Raw genomic sequence first — 22,896 nt, forward strand, 5'->3', positions numbered from 1 at the left:
TTTTTTAAAATGTGTCATTTACATTTTTACACAAAAAAGTAGTATCTATTTCAAAGAGAAGGACATTTTACAGTGTCTGCATACATTTTATTAAAACATTCAACCATCCATTTACATATCGTAACTGAGACTGCAATTATGCCTTAAAAAATAGAAAAGTTTCAGCTGACAATTTCTTAAAAGAAATATTCCAAATGTAAGTTACTCAATATTCCCATTTTATTTTGAGTATATTATATATTTATAACATTTCTTGATCAATAAAAAAACACGAACTCTAACATTCTGTTAAACAAAAGAATTGGATATTTATTTCTCAACAGTTATTGCACTATGAATCAGTTTTCACTAACAATCTTGTGGGCTTATTTTATAAATAGTTTTTTTACAAAAAATAAAATAAAATGTAACTGAATATTTTAGTCCTTTATTACAAATGGCATAATTACATAGGGAACTACAATGTTGACGAACAATTTCTAGGCTAGAAAATTAAACAAGCTATTGAGACCTTTCTTCCATGTTGATAGGATCTAATTTTGGCTCTGAAAATAAAGAACACAAATATATTACATTATTTTACAAGTGTTTCATGCATTACTTTTGATGGATCAAAATTAATATATAAGTCAGAAAAAGAAACAGCTTGCTAATGAAGGGGTTCTTGTGTTGCTCACCAACTGATGTCATGTTTTTAAATACAGTTGAACCTCGTTATCACGACACCTTTGGGACTGTCAACAAAGTGTCGTCATAGCCGGATCGACGTCATAACCGGAGTATTTAAAAATTCATAATTATACATTTGTTAACATTAAAATTAGATTTAATGAAGAAAATAGTAGTATGTATATATACATTTTAAATTAGATTTAACTAATGTAAATTTGAATTATTGGTAGATATAACAAAAATATTTTTTTCTTAAAAAAATCTTCACTTATTATTATTGTTTTTTGTGTAACTAAAAACTTTTCTAACTAAAAAACTTTTCTATAGCATTTTTAACACTCCTCTTTTCCACGAAAGTATCAGCAAGAAAGAAACTAATTCAAGACTCTCCACCTGCTTTGAATTCCTTTCTATTGTCCCTCTTGTCAAAGTATGAAACCTGTACCTTTCAGAACTTATCTACTTGCCCCCCCCCCTCCATTCTTGAGGTGTCATGCCTGGTCAAATCTCTTGCAGAGTCCGAAGTTCCTACAACAAATATTTCCTGATGTTTTCATTATTTTACAGAAAATTTAACAATTGCAAAGAAATATTTGATCCAGTCGGCGCTGTTCGAAGTGTCGTCGTAACCGGAGGTGTACCAAAAAGACTGTCGTAAAATCCGGAGCTACTTAACGTTAAAATTATGTGGCATAGGTTCGGGACTTTGAAAAAGTGACGTGACATCCGGAGTGTCGTGAAATCTGGGTGTCGCGATAACGAGGTTTGACTGTATGTATGTTTTGTTTACGATCGTATGTCGGCACAACTTATTTTTTTACAGTGAATTGAAAATATCACATCCAATTTAGTTTACATATTTATGATAAAATACATCAAATAAGACCAGCATTCACACACACACACACATATATATATCTGATATTTATTTTGAAAGCATATTTTTATATGCATTTTTCGAAATATGATATAATAAAAAAATTACATGCATTTTCTCATATAAATATTATCTATTTATAATTACTTTATTTTAATAAAGAAGATACAGTAGAAGACCGTTATAACGCCGACCTATATAACACAATTCTCTAGAAACCACACAACTTTTCAGAAGTAAAAAATAGGTTTTGAAGTTAAAAAAATTCCTCGGTTTTTCTTTGCAAGCACTAAAATTGTAAGGAAAATTAGTACTTACAGTAAATAGAAAATACCAGATGGTTCTTGAAAATGCAGCTGTTATGCAAACCATGAAGCTAGCGGAAGTGCAGGATTTTGATTGTGAAACGTATTTATTTGTGAATGACTCATTGTAATATCGGTGCTTTAATACTCACTGCAGATGAAACTCATTCTGAAGTGCTGATATATAGATATAATTTGAATATTAGTTTTAAAATTTGTGAAATGGTCCATATGGCGCAAAAACCTGTATAACACAAAAGCTCTGGTCCCAAGGTGTGCGTTATAACAGTCTTTTACTGTATATTAATTAATTGTTAATATACTGTAATATATAGTATAGTGAAACTTGTGTAAGTTGACCACTTGCAGTGCACTACTTTAGTGGTCAACTTAACAGGTTGTACTGTATTCATTTTTTTTTTTTAAATTATTAATGTAATTCAAAAAGATAGTATCTTAGTAATGTGCATGAAATAATCAGTTTTTCCATTATAAATATTATCAGGCGTACTAATTATATTCATGTACAGTACCTGAAATGCTGAAAACTAGCAAATCCCCTCCACCAAAAATAAAAAAACTGCTACATCCTTACAATGGAAACATTGCACAAGGTGATAAAATATCTAACCGCTCATTTTGTAAGAAAAATTTCTGGTCCATAATTTTTCTGGCAAATTCATACATTTAGAAGTTAATTTGTACATTTTAACTATTCATTCAGGTGTGATATCCCGGATAAAATGATTATATATATTTAAAATACAAAACATCGCCAATATCTCTATCGACCTCCAAACTTCTATCATGAAGATGTATTGCAGGAAGATAAAAATATAAATTATCAGTGCACACGACTCAAAACTATCTGCAAGCAGCATTTCTATTTTGTCTGCACTTTAGTGAAAAGTCCAGGGCAGCAGAAGAAATTGGGCTAAATGAAAATCCAGATTTTCCATAATTTCGATACATACAATCATTGCAATGGTGTGATTACATTATTACATTATTTATTAAAAAGTATATAGTTAGCAAAAGTATATAGTTTGTATTTAGTTAGCAACTTTTTAATGACAGATTTGCTGTCAAAATGTTTTTTTTTTTTTTTTTTTTTCTTTTGACAGCACTTTCCACCTCAAATTTTTTTGATGAAGCAATTTGTAATCTAATGCATTTTGTAAAATAGTAAATGTTATGGCGCTTAATTAACTATTTGATTTGAATGCTGTTATAATTTATGAAGGAACTAGAATTCTACAAATTTGGAAACTGACTACTACTACTACTACAAGAAGTTTTGGTCAAAGTCTATTTAGATGTTCAACCAAAAGCAAAAAGGTGAACCAAAAGCAAAAAGATGAACCAAAACAGAAAAGCTGAGCTTTAAATTACATTAATTTCATAACAAACTCAATTTTATTTTACTGTAGCATTTTCATTATGCCACATTATTAGCATGCATCACTAAATGCATTGAAACTCGATGTCAATATTTGTTTTATAAATGTGCTATGAAAAAAATACTATAGCAATAAATACCAATACAACACATCATCCGTTTAAAAAAAAAATTCAGTCCATTACAACAAACAAAGTCATCCGTTCCTTGAAATAGGATTTCGCTGTATAATCAATATTTCACATAATATTGAGTATATACATCTATTTGTGTGATAATTTGATTTGGTTAGATTGGGTTTTTTTGGCACAAGAGCCATAGTAGTGTAAAAATGTTCTATCAATTTGAAAAATCTAAAATATATATTTACTTGTTGCTAAGTTATTCATTTTTAGTCTAAAATTTTATTATTTACCAAAAAAAGGTGAGCAAGATAGACAAAACAATATTTCATTCAAGCAGTTTCTTACTTTTTTTTTTGCTGTATTTTTCTGGGATGGAAAAAAACAGACAAACCTGTCTGCAGGTAAGAAAAACAACTTACAGTGGGTAGATAAAATGTTAACTTTTTTTTTACTTAATAATCAACGAAATGTCATTTGATTACAATCATATATCTACATAAGCAAGATGCGAACTTCTCATTAATTTATCGACAGAATTTGTAGATAATATGTGTTTAAATTGGATTCTAAATTACCATTTATTGGGCAAAGTGTTTATGTACAGCAAATGTATTAAGCACAGGGCGTGCGCCTATATTATCTAGCTATGGATACAAACTAATTTTTTACGAAGAAACACGATGATCAAATTGACAAAAAACATTGAGGCATAAAATAAATCACATTAGTTATTTAAAGGTGAGAAATATGCATCTAACAATATAGGAATACAGCATACTTGCCAACCTTCGAAGGAAAAAAAAAACAGGAGATTTTACTAGAGGTATACAGGTGATTCACCATCGACATATCCTCGCTACAGAATTAATAAATTATGCTTTTAAATAACATGAATACTAAATTTGAAGTGAAATGAGGATTTTTTGCAGATGTAAGCAAATTGGTAACAGCAAGAAAAATATAGTGCAAAGGAAAAACCAAATAATAAGGAGTGAATTTGCTTAAAGTTTCCTACATTCTCCAGTCTCTACCAGAAAAGTAGCTACAAGTATTTAATTACTAAAATCCGAAAAAGAAAAAGGAAATCAATATATGATGAAAATACAATATAAAATAAGTAGGTATAGGGTAGCACATGTTAAAATAACTTCAGACATTAAAAATAATTGAAATAATTTCAAGATGCAAAAGGATTGTAATCTGCTGCAATTTTCGCAAAGCACGTGCTTCGTTGAACATGCAATGTGGAAAGCTTCCAAAAAAATAATTTTTACTAAATGAGTTATTAATAGGAAAAATTCCTATTCCCTGACATTGGTAGACTGGAAAAGGGCGCCATCTATTAAGAAAAAAGTGAAACGTTATAATGATTGACTGAAAAAGCTGAGAAAACGGGAGAAAATCGTAAAAAACAGGAAATCGGGGGATTGAAGCAAAAAATGGGAGTCTCCCGTTAAAAACAGTCGAGTTGGCAAGTATGAATACAGTATAACTTCAATTTAACAATACATTTCACTCTGCTGGATTTGACTGCATTGAATGTCGATGCTCCTCGATTTAACGATATCCTTGATGTAGCGATAACTTTTTCCAGTCCCTTGACAATCGTTGAATCGGGGTTATACTGTACTTTGCAATTCAGAAATGAGAACAATTTCAGATGAATATTTAAAATCATGGCAGTGATTGACATACCTGGGAAATTAAAAGTTGGAAATTTAGTGAAGTCTTCTCCTTTTCCAGCACCATACTGATTCTTTAGGTTGTTCAACGTTTCGTCAAAAGCCTTCTGTTTCTCTGGCGTCATATCCACTAATTTTCCTCCACTAAAAAGAAAAGAAAAACATTACTTGCAGCTCAAAGTTCTATCACTTTATTTGTGCAAATTGCACGCCCAACATAAGAAGCCATAACCAAAAAAAAAAAAAGGCATACAGTCGTCCCTCGCTACTTCGCGGCTTCACTACATTGCGGTTTTTTCTAGATTTCAATTTTTTCAAATATAGTAATTAACCTTTTTTATGCGCTGGTGTAAACTTTTTACTTTAAAAGAATAACGAAGTATGTCTTTTAAGTAAGGTGAGCTCTTTTGAGGGGCTGTAGTTGTACTAGTTGAGGGAGTGGAGGTATAAACTCTCCTAAGAATGAAGGGAATCGCTATCTCATTTTAACCGTTAAGCACTAACTGAAATGTATAAATTACTGTATTATTACTAAGGGATAAATACAACTGTAGAGTGTAGATGGTGTTCAACAATATACTAGCTTTTAGAGGACGAATGTTGAGGAAAAACGGGGGTACATAAGGTCACTAACTGGCAATTAATTCATCATCAAACAAGTTGAGCTATTTTCATAGATTAGTAGTAGTGTGTAAGAACTGTAAGTGTGTGTGTAGTTTATTTCCAAAAAATTAATAACGTGATATCGTTTTAGTCTAGTGTATTATTTTGTGCAACATATTTAAAACTACAAATTTAATGATGGCTAAGGGTGCTGTTTCATGTTTTTCTAGGGTGCTCCATCTTAAAAACCTATTTAAATAGTCGTAAGTAAGTTTTATGTACTCTAATAAGGAAAATTTGAGGTTTATAAATACAGAATTCTATTTCACGGAAATTCAGTTATCACGGTAAAGTCTGGAACGAATTAACCGCGATAAACAAGGGTTAACTGTAGCTTCATGTGAGGACTATCTATATTCAAAAATCGGACTATACATATTATTAATTTCTGCATACATTTATTTTGCGCAAAATTTTTTGAATTTTTCCAAAGTGGAAATAAACTTCTCCAGAGAAAAACTACTTTTCCCCCTAAAAAAGCCTCCCCTCCCGAAAATTTTCGGATTTTTATCTTGCCATACCCATATCTACCACAAGAAAAGTCCAGTAATAACCGGGACTATAAAATGCGATATAACTCCATAAAAAATAGCACAGATTACATAAAACGTTTAGAACAGGGTTTCTCAAATGGGGTCAGAGAAAAATTCTAGGAGGCCACAGTCTGCGTTTCAGTTTTGGTCATATTTTTTGAAAAATGCAAAAACACTTATATCTCAATTTTGTTGCTTTTTTTTTTTTTTTTTTTTTTTTTGCAAAATACAAAAATATTATTTTAATTACCAAAATAAAGCAAAGCCAGGGTTGGTAAAAAACCGTTTTTTTTGGTTTAAACCAGGTTTTTTTGGTTTAAATACTATTTGCGAGAAAAACAATTAATTTTCGGACGGTAATTAAGGTTCCATGTAATTAACAGTTATTCAAAAGTCACATTATACCTAATTTCTTGATTAATTAAAGAGATAAGAACAAAATCTTGTAACTAAATTAAATAATTAAAATAGCTTTCTGCGGGGAAATATTGATTGAAATGTTTGACTTGATTAACATATTAGTATGCATGTATATATAGACCCTTTATGATACGAAATACTTCAAGAAGTGGTTGTGATGCGGGTTAAGCCATCAAATAAAAGCCATCAATGATTTGATATATCACAATTGATCTGCTTTGATATTTACTAAAGATCAATAGCCAATAGAGATTTTCTTATGCAAGGCAAATTATAACTCTCAAAATTCTCTTGAATAAACAATGCATACTTGCCAACCTTCGAACGAAAAAAAAACAGGAGATTCCCCTAGAGGTAGATAGGTGGTTTACCAGAGACATATATTCACAACAGAATTATTAAATCATGCTTTTAAATAACATAAAACCTAAATTTAAAGTGAAACATTTTTTTTTTTTTTTTTGCAGATGTAAGCTAATTGGTATAAAGCAAGAGAAATATACTGCAAAGGAAAAACTAAATAATGAGTGAATTTGCTTAAAGTTTCGGACATTCTCCAATCTCTACCAAAAAAGGAGACAAAAAAATTTAATTACTAAAATCCGAAAAAAAAAAAAAAATCAATATATGATAAAAATAAAATATAAAATAAGTAGGTATAGGGTAGCACATGTTAAAATAACATCAAACTTTCAAAATAATTGAAATATTTTAAAGATGCAAAAGGATTGAAATTTGTTGCGATTTTCGGCAAAGCACGAGCTCTGTTGGAAAGCTTCCAAAAAAAATTTTTTTTTACTAAATGAGTTAATTAGAAAAATTCCATTTCCCTGACATTGGTAGATTAGAAAAGAGCCCCACCCATTGAGAAGAATGAAACTTTGATGATTGAATGAAAAAACAAGAGAAAGTCTTAAAAAACGGGAAATCGGGAGGTGGAAGCAAAAAACGGGAGTCTCCCGTTAAAAACAGTAGAGTTGGCAAGTATGAACAATGTAAATGCATTCATAAATGCATGCAATCATCTCTGAAATCCATTCAACTGAAATTCACAACTGTCTAAAATTTGTGCAGGATTTGAACAATAAGAAATTAAATGTACACTTTTGTGTAAAGTAGGAATTTGAGCATGGTGAATACAAGTGTCAAAAAGTAATAAATCAATTTAATGAAAGAAATTTTAACATTGAGGTGGAGTAGCCCTTCATTGCTATTGCGACAGAGCCTTCATCAGTTGGTTCTGCCAAATGAGCTTTGAAAACAAAAAAAGTAACAAATTACAAAATATATGATGGATTAAAAATAAATAAAATTCCACTGGTGCAGCTATCAATTATATGTTAAATAAGGCTAACATAAACATTATTATTATTATTTAATTCTCTGAATCAAAATTTATTATGCCTGATATGCCCAAGGCATGTAAAAATTCCAATCGGGAATAAATCTTTTACCCTTACATGCCCGGGCGGGCATGTGAATGTTATAATTTTTTATCAAGTTTTGATAACTTTAATGAAAACTTATACTGTACTATTTTTTAAAACTTTTTTAAATATTTCGAATTGAAATAATTTTTATTCAGATAAAGCTGTTAAATTCATTTTTTGTCTGATTAATGCTATATGACAGGTTCAAATATTTTTATTATACAACAAAAAAACTGGGCATGCAAAATTTTGATTTGGGCATGCATTTTTTAGACAGACTGGCAGGGCATGTAAAATTTGAAAGATTTTTCTAGCCTGCTTTGATTCACAAACAGTGGCGCCGACTCCATGGGGCCTGAGGGGGCCCAAGCCCCCTCAAAAAATTTTTGAGAAAATTACTAGCTATTTAATGCTTTCTAAACTCAAATTTATCTTAGTATTTTATATTTTCCTTGTTTGGAGATAGTTACCTTGTAAAATGCAATCCATAATGAGTTAAAACAATTATTACAGTAAAAAGCAGGTTAACTGAAAAGCAGAAGTGATTGAACAACTTGGCTGTTCTTCATAACCACCGGGATATTTTGGATGAATTGAATATTTGACAAGTCGTCAACGACTTCAAATTCAGTAATCTAGTCAGGCGGTCGACATTTGCACCTTTCTAAAGACAGCCCTAATATTGGTGTTTAGAACAATTTTAAAAATCTCTGTAAAATAGAGAATTAACTACATACACAATGTTAGATTAAAATTTCGGAATATTAGTACTATTATTTTATTACGATATTACTATAGCACTGCATTAGTTTTTTTCAAATACTTAAATATTTTTAGGGTATAAGACCCTATAAAAATCGAATATTTACATACTATATTAACTTTATTAACCGGTGTCATTTAGCCCCCCCCCCCCAATAATTTTTGCAAGTCGGCGCCCCTGTTCACAAATGATTCCGAATCATACAACAAAGTTGTAAGAGATTCAGTCATTAAACCCTAAAGGAAGGATGGTGAGATTCATGCCAAAATTTCTTGGATCTCTCTCTTTAAAAACAGTGCGGTACAGATGTGATTATACCCCCCCCCCCCCCCCATTTGGCGGCATCCGAATTTTTGCACAAAACTGAAATATTTTTCTCGCCAATGAGGCGATAATTTTTTAAGCATGGCATCCCTGACGAAACTAACCTGTGTTTGGCAACCCGAAGGCAATCTTAGATCTGTTCAAACTTGTTTACTTGTTTTTCGGTTTCATGCAGGAGAGATTCTTGTTTTTTCGTGCAATATACCTTACAGGAAAGCTTATTTTGTGTCAGTTTAAATTCAGTAGTTGTGTTTTGACGAATAAATATTAGAAAATGCCAGTTTCTTCAAACTTGAACGTTAATTCAAAGTTAACTCCAATGTGGTGTGTATTTGTAACCTGCCATGATGTTTTGTTTTAGACTCAGTGTGAGGATTTATACCATAAAAAGGTAAGTTCTTTATTTTAGAATTAAAAAAAAAACTCTCACTTCCGAAATTCTTTGTTTTTACAAATCCTTGAGGGGTTCTTGAAGTTTTCAAATTTATTTTTACTGTATATAAATTAATTTTACAAAAATAGTACAGTTATCTTGTTCTAAAAGCTACTTCTTATCGATGCTACGAATTATTTAGACATATTCTATTAACGTACCTCCTTTAGGTACTGAATTTCTGAAAATAAGTTGACGCCAGCATTTTATAAAAATATAACGGTGTTATTTTATGTAAAATATAATAGGTATTTCGAAAGCATGTCTGGATAGCAAATAAATGTATGGTATTTTTGTAGTGTTTATGTTTAGGATGTTCTGTTGGGACATTTCTACTTTTCATACATCGAAATTTGAGTAACTAAGCACTTTTTTGGCTGAAATAGTTAGATTTTGGGGATGTTTTCCGCTTTAAACATCGCAATTTGAATCGCTTTGCTCTTTTTTAGCAAAGTATGAGAAAAGTTTTTGTTCGATGAAATGCATGTTGGAAAATAGCTTTTATTTCTATTGGTACATATTTCATTGGTGAGCTGTTATAGTAATTTGTCAATTTAAGCATTTTAAATACTTTCTAGTAATTGTTCTCCGTGTACAAAAATTTTCTAGTTTCTGGTATTTTTGAAGTGTATATTCGTGATGTTTTTTGTTGTGGTTTTTATATATATTGTGTTCTAAAGTGCCTTGATCATGTTTTTTATCTGATTTTTTCCTGTTGGCACTAAAAGAGCATCGCTAAGAATGATGTATGACATGTCGTCATACCAGGGTTTAAAATGGGTTCAAAAGTTCTTTAGCATAAACGCTAAAATTGAGGGGAAAATGTTAGCAAAATGGTACACATTCTCATATATTTATATATGCCTCAGTGTGTTTCATCTCCAGTTGAAAATACAATTCATATTTCATCTGTGACACCTTTGAAGAAATAAGTACAACAGCTATTTTTTAAAAACATAAAATAAAAAAAGAAAATACGATTGGTGTTTAGAACGTTGCAGTCCCATCCTCCTAATAAAGCAGTTATTGGGGGGACATAATGCTGGATAAGACTAATAGTTATTGAACTTAATTGTAGTTTAAACATCTTAGCTAAGATTTAAAACAGATTAAGTGGATTATCGCCATGCATGCTTCCTCTCTAGGATCATACATTTCTTCTTTTTTTTTAATTTATTAATTTTTTATTTGAGCAAAAAAGCGAAAATGCGTTGCTTTATTTTCGCAATTCAGATAGTGTTTTCGCATTATGCGAAAAATGCGACCGTAGCAGAAACTCTGCATCATACATCGTTTTCTTGACGACGCTTTCTTGGCGCCAACAAGAAAAAGTCGCCAAGGGTGGGGTATATCACATCAGTTCCACAGTGCAAGCAAGAGGATCTCATCTGCAAAAGATAAAAGCTCATACAGGCCATGAGATAATGGCGCTTTACAAGTCTCATCGAATACCAAACATTAGAGACGTACCGAGTACACGGTAACTACTCGGTACTCGGCCAATTTGCCGAGTACTCGGTACTCGGCCAAATTTTGATCAGATACTCGGTCAATGCCGAGTAGCTGCAAAAAATTAAATATTGTCCAAGACAGATATTAAAATTTATAAAAAAGTGCAAGCATACATATAATCTGCAATCATTTATAATTCAAATTTACAAGTCAAATTTGAATTTTGAGAAGAATGACGTTTGTGATGCTTCAATGGAATAAATCTTTATTTTAATGTCCCCAAAGTTCATAAAACCTATATATTAAAAATGGTGCAAAAAATGTAAGTATAGAAAATATGTAATTTTTACATTAAAAATTGATTTTTGCTACAAACAAAAATTAGTTATAAGAAATATAAAAATACCTTTGCTTAAAAAATTAAAAAGGAAATAAAACAACGTTAAAAGCACAGTTCAGACACTTGTTTTGGCATCACAAAGAATTCCTTTTTCAATGCACAAAATGTGAGCTCGTGGATTTAAAGGCTCCGACAAAAGTCGGATTTTTTTTTGTCGAATGTCTTTACATTCTTTAGCTCACATTTTATGCACTGAAAAAGACGTTCCTTGTAACGCAGAAGCACGTGTCTGCAGTGTTCCAGCACATTTGTTTTATTTGTTTTTATAAATTATTTATGTTTGGCAGACTAGAACTATAATAGATTGGTATAATTTGTTTTAATTCCTACTTGATTAATCATACCTTTCATTTATTTATTTTTAATTTTAAAAATAATTTTTTTTTTAAAATTTTTGACAGAAACAAAATTTTTTAAATAATACGTAATTAAATTTCAGCAGGAATTTAGTTTTAAAAACTATTATATGGACAAGGAGGTCTATACTACTATTCCAATAAGTTCAAAATTCATCACATGTGTGTCGGTGATTCTTCTTAAAACATAATTGGTACTCGGTAACTTGGCTGAGTGGTGAAAGGCCGAGTACTACGTACTCGGCCAAAGTGCTACTCGGTACGTCTCTACCAAACATGAAACGAAAAATATCGACTCACTTACCTGCTGAGTCTGGTGTATTCTTTGAGTTTGTCGAGGAAAAGCTTCTGGATGGGATCCGTGGGGGATTTGGCTGCCATCAACGTGGAACAGGCGCCAAAATTCCTTCGCACCACATAGGAGTTGAAGACAGATTTGGCGCTCACGGACAACTTCGATGTCAGCATGGCTAAAATATTTACATGAAATTCAATATCGAGTTTCAAAAATTATATTATTTTTTTATGGCTATCACCAATTTTTTTAAGGCTATCACCAAGAAATATCTTATACTTATTACTTTTTAAATACTTTTGGGCAATTCCATGATAAGGTCAACCAGATGAACAAATTTTCAAAATTAAAATTTCTAAACAATTAAGGTGTTATTTTAAAGGTAAAGAGTTGTATATTTTGAAATGCCTGTCTAAAATTTGATGACTTCAGTTATAAATAAGTTACAGGAGGTTAAACCAGGGTTCATACTCTAATTGGATGAAAAAATTCCATGACGTTTCCAAGACTTTTTCATGACTTCAATAAAAATTTTCATGACCTTGTTACAGCATTACTTAATATCTAACAATAATAGCACTATTTAGTATATAACTTGCCAATTTTCAGAAATGAGCATTAGCAAAAACTTCTACATGAATGCCACTACTTCATTGAAGCATTTACCCGTAATAGGAAAAAATATCAGTGTACACTTAAAAAACTAAACTATTCTTATTTGTCTTCATTATATAAGTTAAGTAAAGTAAAATCGCAGTACATGGAATATAATGATGCTTAAATGTCTAATACTTTTTTTATATATATAAAAAATAACAAATGGGACAAAAATAAAAGAGTCATCACTTAGTTTCAATAAATTTGCTTCAAAAGTGGCTTTTTAGTATCAACAAAGCATTTAATCATCCACATAACTTGAAAGTATTTTGGTTCTTTAAAGTAAAGCCTCATAGTTTGGTTTTTTATGTTTCTAATCCAGGTAATTATATTTAAAAAAAAAAACATTCAGTCGTGAATAAATCTACTGATTCAAAAATACTTGTTTTCTTAACTTATTTGCACATTTTCAAGTGCATATAAACTAACAAGTTCAGAAATTTCAACACATAATGTGTGATTCCCGACATTGAACGTAGCAGTGGGCTGCATGGATTAGTTTTGCGGGCCGTATGTTGGGCACGTTTTAGAGTATTAGAATTCCCCTTTTTCTGTATTTTATCATCTGACTAAAGATCTTTATTTTCTAAAACCTTCAACAAATTAAGATAAACTCTGATAAATATTATAATAAAGTTATTACGAGTGATGGAAACCAACTCGGACACAATTGAATTGCGTTTTTAGAGTGGGCGTGGCCAAACCAAGAACTTGCAAGTTTGCTACCACACAATATAAAACATAAGAAGTGTTGAAAATAATAGTTAATACAAAATGTGTGTGTGTGTGAGTGATGCCCAAGAAGTAAAATCACATCACTTAAAAAAGGCGAGTGGTTGCGACAGAAGTGGATGCAATGAGATTTCAAAATTCAGATTTGATTTTTGGATTGTTCAATTTTCGACTTTTAATAACTTTTATGTGCTATACTATTACAACACTTAAGATTTCTAATGCTGTTTTAGTTACTGTTACTTTCTCTTTGACTTGAAATAAATTTCCATGACTTTGAATAAAATTTCAATTTTCCATGACTTTTCCAGGTCTGAAATTTGCTTATTTTTTTCCATGATTTTCCAGGATTTACATGACTCGTACGAACCCTGTTAAACTAAGGTCAACATCTTGAGTACCATATTTGGTGACTTTCAAAGAAGTTCCATTTTTTCCAAAAAATACATTCCAATATTATGAATTGAGATGAATAACCATTTAAAGATAGAATGTGTTGCTGGTGATGTTGCAAAAATGCGTCAAAATATAATTCATTTTGATTTGCATTAGAATTCCTCTGGGGTACATTAAGTGTTTTACGTCCGACCCCCAAAATGTGCAATTAATTATGCTGAGCCAATAATTTTAAAGTTACATACATGTATTTTTGGGTGCAAAGCAAGATTTTCAATCTCATTGATGTAACCTATTTTAATTTTGTAACAAGTGAATATTTTTTATTACGATCTAGGTGTCGGAAGTAAAAAAATTTTTTTACGTCCAACACTGTTACATTCCTTTAAACAGCATATGTTTTCAACTGTGTTTCTCCTTCTTTTTTTTTTTTGCCTTTAATTTCAAAGTTAAAGTGAAGTATGCATAAAAAACAACTTAGTGAATTTACTGTATATACATATGATAGGGGTAAGTAGGACCCCTTTTGAGAAAAGGTGTGTTGAATGAACATAATACAGTTGAGTAAGATCAATTTTGGCAAATCTGCCAAAACTATAACTGGAAAAAGATATTGGAAACACTAAATGACTGCATCTATGTTAAGTTGACTAAGGAAGAACCATTATCAACATTCAACCCATATAAATCTTGATGGTTTTCTTTCAGGTAAGTTTCACAAATAACTAATCACCACTTTTGTAGCTGAACCATCATTTCCTAAAATGTCATCATAGTTGTCTTGTATTTCACTAATACAAATATTTCATCAGAGTTGCTTTTGATTTTCAAATCCTCACTGTTATGGGAGGAACCACTTACCCCATAATGTGGGGACCTCTTATAGCGAAATTTTATGGCGTAAGTGGGGCCTCTCCTCTAAAAGTTTTTAATAATATTTTACTCAAAAATTCTGATTGCAGTATGCACTTTAAGTTAAACTGTACATGAATGTTTAATGATCATAAAAAAATTAAGACTAACTGGAAAACACTTCTTTGCAAAATGCTGCCTAAACTTGCCAAAAAATATTTTTCAGATTCTTTTTTTGGTTTTTGACTAAATTCTCTGACCTAGAAAAAAAAAAATTCCACGTAACCCAAATATATGCAAAACTAATCACTGTGACGAACCATGACATGATCAATGTAAAAAAGTATAAAAACCATATGGATTATGGATATTTCAGTTTTTGGAGTGACCCACTTACCCTAGCGTCCCACTTCCCCAAATCAACCCTACTTTTGAATTTACCAGGGTTCGTACTCAATTTCAGAAATAGAATGTAGGAGTTTTGAAGGAATAAAATGAGATTTTGAAGGAGTACTAATGGAATGTCATTAAATGTCACACATTTTTTAAATATATTTGACTATCCACATCCTTTATTACAGTGTCACACTTCACCCCAAACTCCTCTTGTCACGTCATTTTTTGGGGATATTTCGATAATTGGAAATCTGGCGTGGTCGTCTCATTTTTGGTGCAAATAATTGTACTGCCCAAAAGCGTAGTGGCAACAGTTGGAAATGACGCAATGGATATAAGGCAGTACGAAAGAGCTAAAAAGTTTCCTTTTTTACGCATATCATCTCGCCTTGCGTGCGTGGCTGAAACAGCCTCTCGAGTTTCGTTAAAATGGTGAATGTGGGGATGGCCCTTTGCAAGGTTAAGTGCAGATAAATGTTCCTCGCTAAGATGTGAAGTCTCGGCATCACATAAGTGAACCAAGAATCTATCAGAGTCTTCTGCCCATAGACTAATAATGAGAGTAGACCGAGCTATGGCAACCCTTTTGCTGCTCATAAACCAAACCATGTGACTGGTGGATATCCTAGCAACAGCGGGCATTAAACGTAGCAGACGATCAACGCCAGCGCGAAATAAAATAAATAGAATTGATGGAACACGGAAGAATGATCTTTTATGGAGTCCGATTTGTAAATTTGTTATTCTAAGTTGTAAATATTTTGTTAATATAGTGAGTTTTTCGTTTGGATAGTACTGTGCATTTTCTTTAGTCAATTTCAATAACTCTCTAAGCAATAAAAGATGCAAGCGACCAAGAAGAATCAGCAAACGGTAAGATTTTTACCTACAATTTCAATTTAAGATACCGATTAGTACATTTTTGCGTTAACGCAAAACGTTTACGCCATTTCGTTCACGCCTACGCTGACAGCTCCAAATGAAATAAAAGTTACCGAAAACTGATCAAAAACTATTACTAATGTCAAAATAATGCATAACTAAAAGCAAAACAGTTCAATCTCTGCACCCGGAAGTTTTTTTTAATGAAAACACATTGTCTTAAAATACATGTCGAGTGCCAAACTATAGATAATGCTGCCATCTAGCAACCATGCTGCCAAAGTCTTCGCCAAACCCTTCCACTAGTCACATGATACATCTATGAACCAATTTTCTTTATCAGCAAGAATGAGAAAGCTCGATCTACTCTTATTATTAGTCTATGCTTCTGCCAGACTAAATTCATCGCTGTGTCGGAAGTGGAGGCCCCATGGACCAGACCTGGGAGCTAATGAACGCATCGGATGGTTGGAAATTATAAGTCTTAAGGCCCGTGAAAATGAATAGCAGGAATTGGAGTTCGGAGCTACCGGCAGCGGGCGAATCCTCAAATCATTCAGCCAACGCTAGATCTTTGAAGCAAGGTCGAATTGGTGCCTTTTGTACATCGTGTGAGATTTTTAGTGTTTGATGCCTCGTCGTAGAATTCAACCCCTGTGAAGTAATGTTTTAATGTATTACATGAGAACTTTTTAATTTGTGCAAATTGTGGTATTATGTTGTTATAGGCTAATGTTATTTTAATGGGTGTAAAATGCAAATTTCATATTAGTTAATTTTAAGCAGAGAGTTTTTTGGGCTTGGTGCTTTTGTAAATATATATAGGCGGAAACTCTGGCCGTGTGATAACTAATGTATTTTAACTTTTATTGGGGGTTAATTTTAGAGTCAGTATTTGATCAAGGAGTAGTTTTAAATTCTTTTAAAAGCACTATTCTTGCAATTGTATTTGTGTTATAATGCTGCATCTTAACCATGCCACCTAGTAAGAATAAAGCTGTTTCTTTCTTTAAAGAATTGTAATTAATGTGATCTTGGGTATGTGTTTTGGTGTTTCGCGTACTGTACGTTTCGACAGTACAAAAATGGTGCCGTGACCAGGATTTTTATAGCCTCTTTCGCAACAGTATTTATCCACAACGAGCATGGTTGACAGTCTGACTCCAATGGTATACAACCCTCCTCAATTAAATTCAACGTCGCCCCCGAGTCGCATAAAGCCCCCATCTTGTTCTGGCTAATCTTAACCTTTATAACAGGAAGCTTTCCCTTTTGCCCATTATTTATACGCACCCCAGGGATTAATGTTTGCGTTTGTGCCGACCAGACCCCCTGGTCTAGTTTTCCGGAATTTGATTTTTTTGTGTGCTCGTATCCTGGATTCGTTCTACAATATCGAGCTATATGTCCTATTCGCCCACATTTAAAACAAGTTACACTTACTTTTCTTTCATTACCCCGGCATCTATGCCCCTCCAACAGCTCAACCCTTTTTGTTAGATAATCCATTTTCTCTAACAAGGTATTAAACCCGTCGCTTACTTTATTATTTTCTGTATTCGTTTGATTTATCCCAAACACTGACTCAGAATTTGCCTCGAAATGTTCAGATTGATTTAAAAATGGATTACCGGCGGATTGTGCTGCCCTCCAGGCAATTTCTTCATGACCTGCATAATCTTTGAGTTCTTCCAAATTTTTAGGATTTCTGACAATTACTCCCCTCAAGATTTCAGGTCGCAAATTTGCAAGAAGCATGTTCATTAACATGTGTTTACGCTGACTTTCCACTATTTCTTTAGAATCATTTCCGAAATCTAGCATTTTGCTTTTCGCATTAGCCCTTGCGATAAACCTCTCCACTGGCATATTTGGTGGCTGCCGGAATGCCATAAACTCGAAAAGGGTCACGCTTGGGGGCGGCTTGCTAACAAATTCTCTGAAAAGGACCAGTTTCAACGTTTTAAAATCACTAATTTCGTCGCGAAACTCATTGAAACATTCCTTAGCGTTTCCAAACAGCCTATCTCGCGCCACGAAATATTTCTCCGAATCAGACCAATTCCACTGCAAAGCCGAATCCTCTATCCTTTCAAAAAAACTCAGGAAGAGGAGTTTCACTATTAATACCTTTAAACACAGGTATCATTGATAGATTCATTACAGATAAGCCGTGAGGTACAAAAACTCCTGATGCCTGGTCCTTGGCCATCCCTTCCTTATACAATACGCAAAAACACACAAAATTACAAATTTAAAACTTGTAAAAACCACCACATATTATACACCGCTAATATGTTTTTTTTTTTTTATTATAAAGCTGCAAGAAAAGAAATGGTGCCACGGCACCATTTTCATGTTGAGGCCGCGAAAATCGACCACCAATCTAAATTCCCCTGAGGTTTTTCTTACAAGTAGAACGGGTGCGGCATAAGGTGATTCGGATGGTTCCAAAATTCCTGCCTCTAACAAGATATTTAACTGCCTATCCATTTCATCCCTTAAGTTATAAGGGACCCTGTATGGTTTCTTCTTTACCGGATTTTCATCCGAAAGTGGAATCTTGTGTAGTACAGCATCGCATCCCTGCAGGTCCCGTACCGAGCTTGCAAACACCTCTATTTTTATTCAGAAAGTCCATCATTTTATTTTTTATATCAGGTTGCAAATGATCTAACCTAAATATATTACTCCACTCTAAATCGGCCTCGTCGCATTCTCCAAACCGCTCCTCGTTTTCCACAAAATACATGTCATTCATTATACTCTCAGCTTTAACTACTTCTTCGCATCTGACCAACTTTGTTTGTTTGTTAATATGAATAAATTTATCTGTTGGGTTCATTATCAGGACCGGAATTCCATCCCTTTGCGTTCCCTTACTTACAGAACGGGCAATTAAGAAGTTCTTTTCCTGTTGATTATATGGTTCTATCATTATAACCTCCGAACCTAATGTATTTTTCAAGTTAACCTTTGCGACAGACTGTGAAAAAGGGGGCAAGGTGATTTTTCTGCATATATGACCTATTTGGCCCTGACTCCCATTTCCAATATTAAACATAGCGTCTGTTTGCTCCGAATTTTCCCATGAAATCATTTCATTGTTTATTTTTACCGTTTTTTTACTATAATTGATGATACATCCGTTTTCAACCAAGAACGGCTGACCCAAAATAACTTTAAAATTTTTTGAAATATCTTTTGAAATTACATAAAAATCCGAATTTATAACTTTATCATTTATGGTCACGTAAAGATGGACTTTTTTAAGGATTTTTTTAAGAACTTTTTTAAGGATAATTTTATTTTGGTAACCCCGCTAACTTATAGTAACCCTATGTGAATAGATGTTTCCGATATCTTTGTTTTTATTTGCAAAGAAAAAACCTCTCGCGCAGGCGCTGGAGCCAAAAATTGACGCCAATAAAGAAAGATCGCCAGATTCCCAAATTATCAAAATATCCCCCATTTTTTAAAAATATTGTTACAATAACTGTGTGATGTCACTTTTTGTCACCCTCTCTCTTCCCCTCGTCACAATTTCATGAGCCCGTCTCCTCCTCAAAGCATGACTTCACTAGTGGATGACCCTTTTTACAATTTCATAACTGCAATTAACTAAACAATTGGGGGGTTTTTACACAAATACTTATGAATTTTTAAATATTTAAATAATAATTAGACAACCTGGCTTTTGCTGCTGAGAGTGTGGTGGGGGGAAAAACAATAATCATAAAACTTGAAAACATAGCCAAGCATCATTTAAGCTTGTTTTACTTCACTTATAAAATTAGTCTTCTAATAAAATTCTCACCTTCAACTTTTATGAATTAACTTTGATCCATTTATAAATCCAAAAAAATAAATGCACGAAATGACTACATTAAACTCGCCTTAGTGACAAAGTTAGTTGTCAATTGAAGTATTTAAAGTTTCTGTTATAGAGGAAGAGTATGCAGTCTTGAGCTAAAAAAGAAGGAGTTTTGAAGGAGTTAAAACCAAAACGAAGGCGTTTGAAGGGCCCTTCAAAAAAATTTCATAAATGAAGGAGTATTGGAGGAGTTTTGAAGGAGCGTACGAACCCTGTCTACTTGGTATAACCGTATAACTTGTGTTTTAGTATAGGTAATCTATAATTTACATATTTATAACTGTAATCATTGGCATGTATTTACATTTAAGAGGAATAGTTTACATCCAATACGAACAATTTACGCCCAACACTGAAAATTTACGTCCGACACCAAGCTAAAAATATTTTTAAAATAATTTTATTCCTTATAATATCATTTGAAAACTGAAATATGCTTCAATCATAAGTATACTTTAGAATTATGCTGCTTTTAAAATTAAAATTTAAGCCAATTCACAGACTTTTAATAAGTTTTAAGTGAACCATCAATTTTACTTATTTGTGTGTTTACGTCCAACACCAACTCTTAAAATTTTTTTAATTTATACTTTAGGAATCTATTTTGAAAAACTAACATGATTTTTTATTCAGTGGGATGTAGTAAGTATCTTGTAAATAAATTTGATCATTTTGGAACAGTTTATATTTGGTAAATGGAATTAAAACTGAGAAATTTTTCTTCATTTTTTACGTCCGACACCATGGAATTGCCCTATTGAGTTTCAAAAATTATATTATTTTTTAACGGCTATCACCAAGCAATATCTTATACTTATTACTTTTTAGATACTTTTTCACTTTTTTCATAGAAAGTACTTGTATTGAAATACTATACATACATTACTTTATCTTTTTCAAGGATTTCTTAAACAAAATAAGTTGTTAATTAAGAATTAGGACTAAACATTCTATTAAACTAAAAAGGAATCCATCAATTAAGAAATGAAGTCATTAAAACTTAAAATGACCACAAGCTCAATAAATAACATAAAATAATTCCACTGAAATAATGCACCAACTGAAAAAATCACCTCTATTAAAATTTAAAATGATCTGACGAATAAATTAAATAATCATTACTATCATTTACTTTGCAATACCAAACTAAGATAAGTATTTCATTAGCCTAGTGAAAGGCAAACGAAAATGTGTTTATCACTGTGCAAACGTGTGCACCGTTATGATTTGCTGTCCCATTTTCTAAATTTGAATAAGTAACGCCTCTGAAAATTTTGGTACAGGGAGCTGACAAACTAAAGCATCCTACTGAAAAAAGTTATGAGGGAAAATATCAATTTTTATCAAAAGCAAATGAAAGTTTTGACAAATACAACAAAAGTTTTAATTATATCATTCTGTTAATGAATAAACCACGATTGGGTAAACAATCTGCTTTAAACAAACAAGCGAACCTTTCCAAATTGTTTGATCGGCAAATCTGTTCCTTTGAGAGAAAGAGTTGAAAGAAATGTGGACAGGGTTGGCAAGTTTCTGTCGAGGCGGTTAAAACCACTAGTAGAAACCGGTTAAAACCGGCATGGCAAAAACCACTTTCTGCCGCAAAGTGGCAGAAACTGGCAAAAACTCACATATTGAAAAATTAGTTCTTGATACACAACAGAAAATGCATGGAAAAAAATAATTTATTCTTAACCAAAGTACTGTAATTTTATCACAAAATTATCACAATTCAAAATCAAATGTTAACCTTGTTTGGACCCTGCAATTGCCTCTTAGAAAAGGTGGTTTCAAAAATCTAAACAGGTTTTCAATTTACTACGCACAAATGAAAAGTTTTAGAATATTCTTAAAACAAGAGCTAGCAGACAATGCATCAAGGAGCAAGCAATGTTCGTGAAACTTTCATCTATTGAATAACTGGTCCACCATGTAGTAACTGGGGTTGTGGTAAAAATGTGACTGGAAAAATAAGTTTTGAGAAATGGGGCCAATTTGTTTTGCAAACTGTGACATTAGGTACAAAATCTAGACAAGTAAAATTCTGGCACTTTCTTGAAGCACCTGATAATTTCAATCACTAGCAATTTAGAGGAAGCATATAAGGGAGCAAATTACAATCAGTAATGCCTGTTTGATTTTGTATGTCACTCCTCCTTCCTAAACACCCCTGTATGATTTTTTTATCCTTTGTTAAATTAATCCAAACGCTACTAGCCTCTGCAATTGGAAAGTTCCCTTTCAGAACTAAATCAAGGACACTAGCGTGGGATTTTATTTTTTAAATGATGAAATGATGTTTAGTTTTTTAGTTTACTTAAACAAATATCATTTACTAATTACTTGAGTTATTAAAGACATTTTTAAGTTTTTGCCAGTTTCTGCCGGTTTTTACCGGTTATAACCAGTTTCTGCCACTGGCACGGCAAAAACTAGTTTTTGCCGGCAGAAAGCCAATCCTGAATGTGGAGCAAATACAAATTCAATTTAAAAACGTAAAAAATATCTAAATTACATGAAAAATTTAAAATATTTCATTAATATATGACAAAAAAATATAAGTAAACTTTCATTCGGAAACGAAGTCCATACAAATTTTGGTCTAGCAATATTTGATGTGTACGTACGGAAGAGTGGGGTATCAGGTATCTAAAGGTAAAACCTTGAAATGAAAGCTATAAAGTTGAAAGCACAAAAGAGAACAAACAAAAACGCATTAATAAATCATATAAAATATTAAGGAATATTTCTAACCTTAAAACTTTAAAGGTCGACAAAATCTACGAACGAACTACAACCACGATATAAGACGAAGTAGAAGTGCGCATTTTTATTGCTTACGTTCGACGAGCTCAACCGGTAGCTACCGATTCATTGTGACGTCACAACTAGTGACTTCAGCTAATGCTAAAGCATTGGACGTGACGTCATTATTTGACGTCATTATTTCAACCGGTGAGCTACCGGTTGCTCATCGA

The 22,896-nt window shown here is 32.3% G+C and overlaps 1 protein-coding gene across 1 annotated transcript; it reads right to left on the bottom strand.

The window, feature by feature from the left end:
• Window positions 1-419: 419 nt before the first annotated feature.
• On the bottom strand, window positions 420-22,776 carry LOC129217672 (ATP synthase-coupling factor 6, mitochondrial-like). Its single transcript, XM_054852001.1, has 4 exons — window positions 22,673-22,776; window positions 12,139-12,304; window positions 5,074-5,204; window positions 420-545 (listed from the first exon to the last, which is right to left on the bottom strand). Exons 2-4 carry the CDS (start codon window positions 12,300-12,302, stop codon window positions 502-504), a joined length of 339 nt encoding a protein of 112 aa, XP_054707976.1. The 5' UTR covers window positions 12,303-12,304; window positions 22,673-22,776; the 3' UTR covers window positions 420-501.
• Between the last annotated feature and the right edge of the window lie 120 nt (window positions 22,777-22,896).

The sequence above is a fragment of the Uloborus diversus genome, chromosome 2 (genome assembly GCF_026930045.1).
Source record: "Uloborus diversus isolate 005 chromosome 2, Udiv.v.3.1, whole genome shotgun sequence".
NCBI lineage: Eukaryota > Metazoa > Arthropoda > Arachnida > Araneae > Uloboridae > Uloborus > Uloborus diversus.

Excerpts from the sequence above, each read along its gene's own strand:
- LOC129217672 (XM_054852001.1), bottom strand. The coding sequence starts at position 12,302 with ATGCTGACATCGAAGTTGTCCGTGAGCGCCAAATCTGTCTTCAACTCC. Across the intron at positions 5,205-12,138 it reads GAATACACCAGACTCAGCAG|TGGAGGAAAATTAGTGGATA; the intron begins GTAAGTGAGTCG and ends TTTTCTTTTTAG. Across the intron at positions 546-5,073 it reads TCCAACTTTTAATTTCCCAG|AGCCAAAATTAGATCCTATC; the intron begins GTATGTCAATCA and ends CTTTATTTTCAG.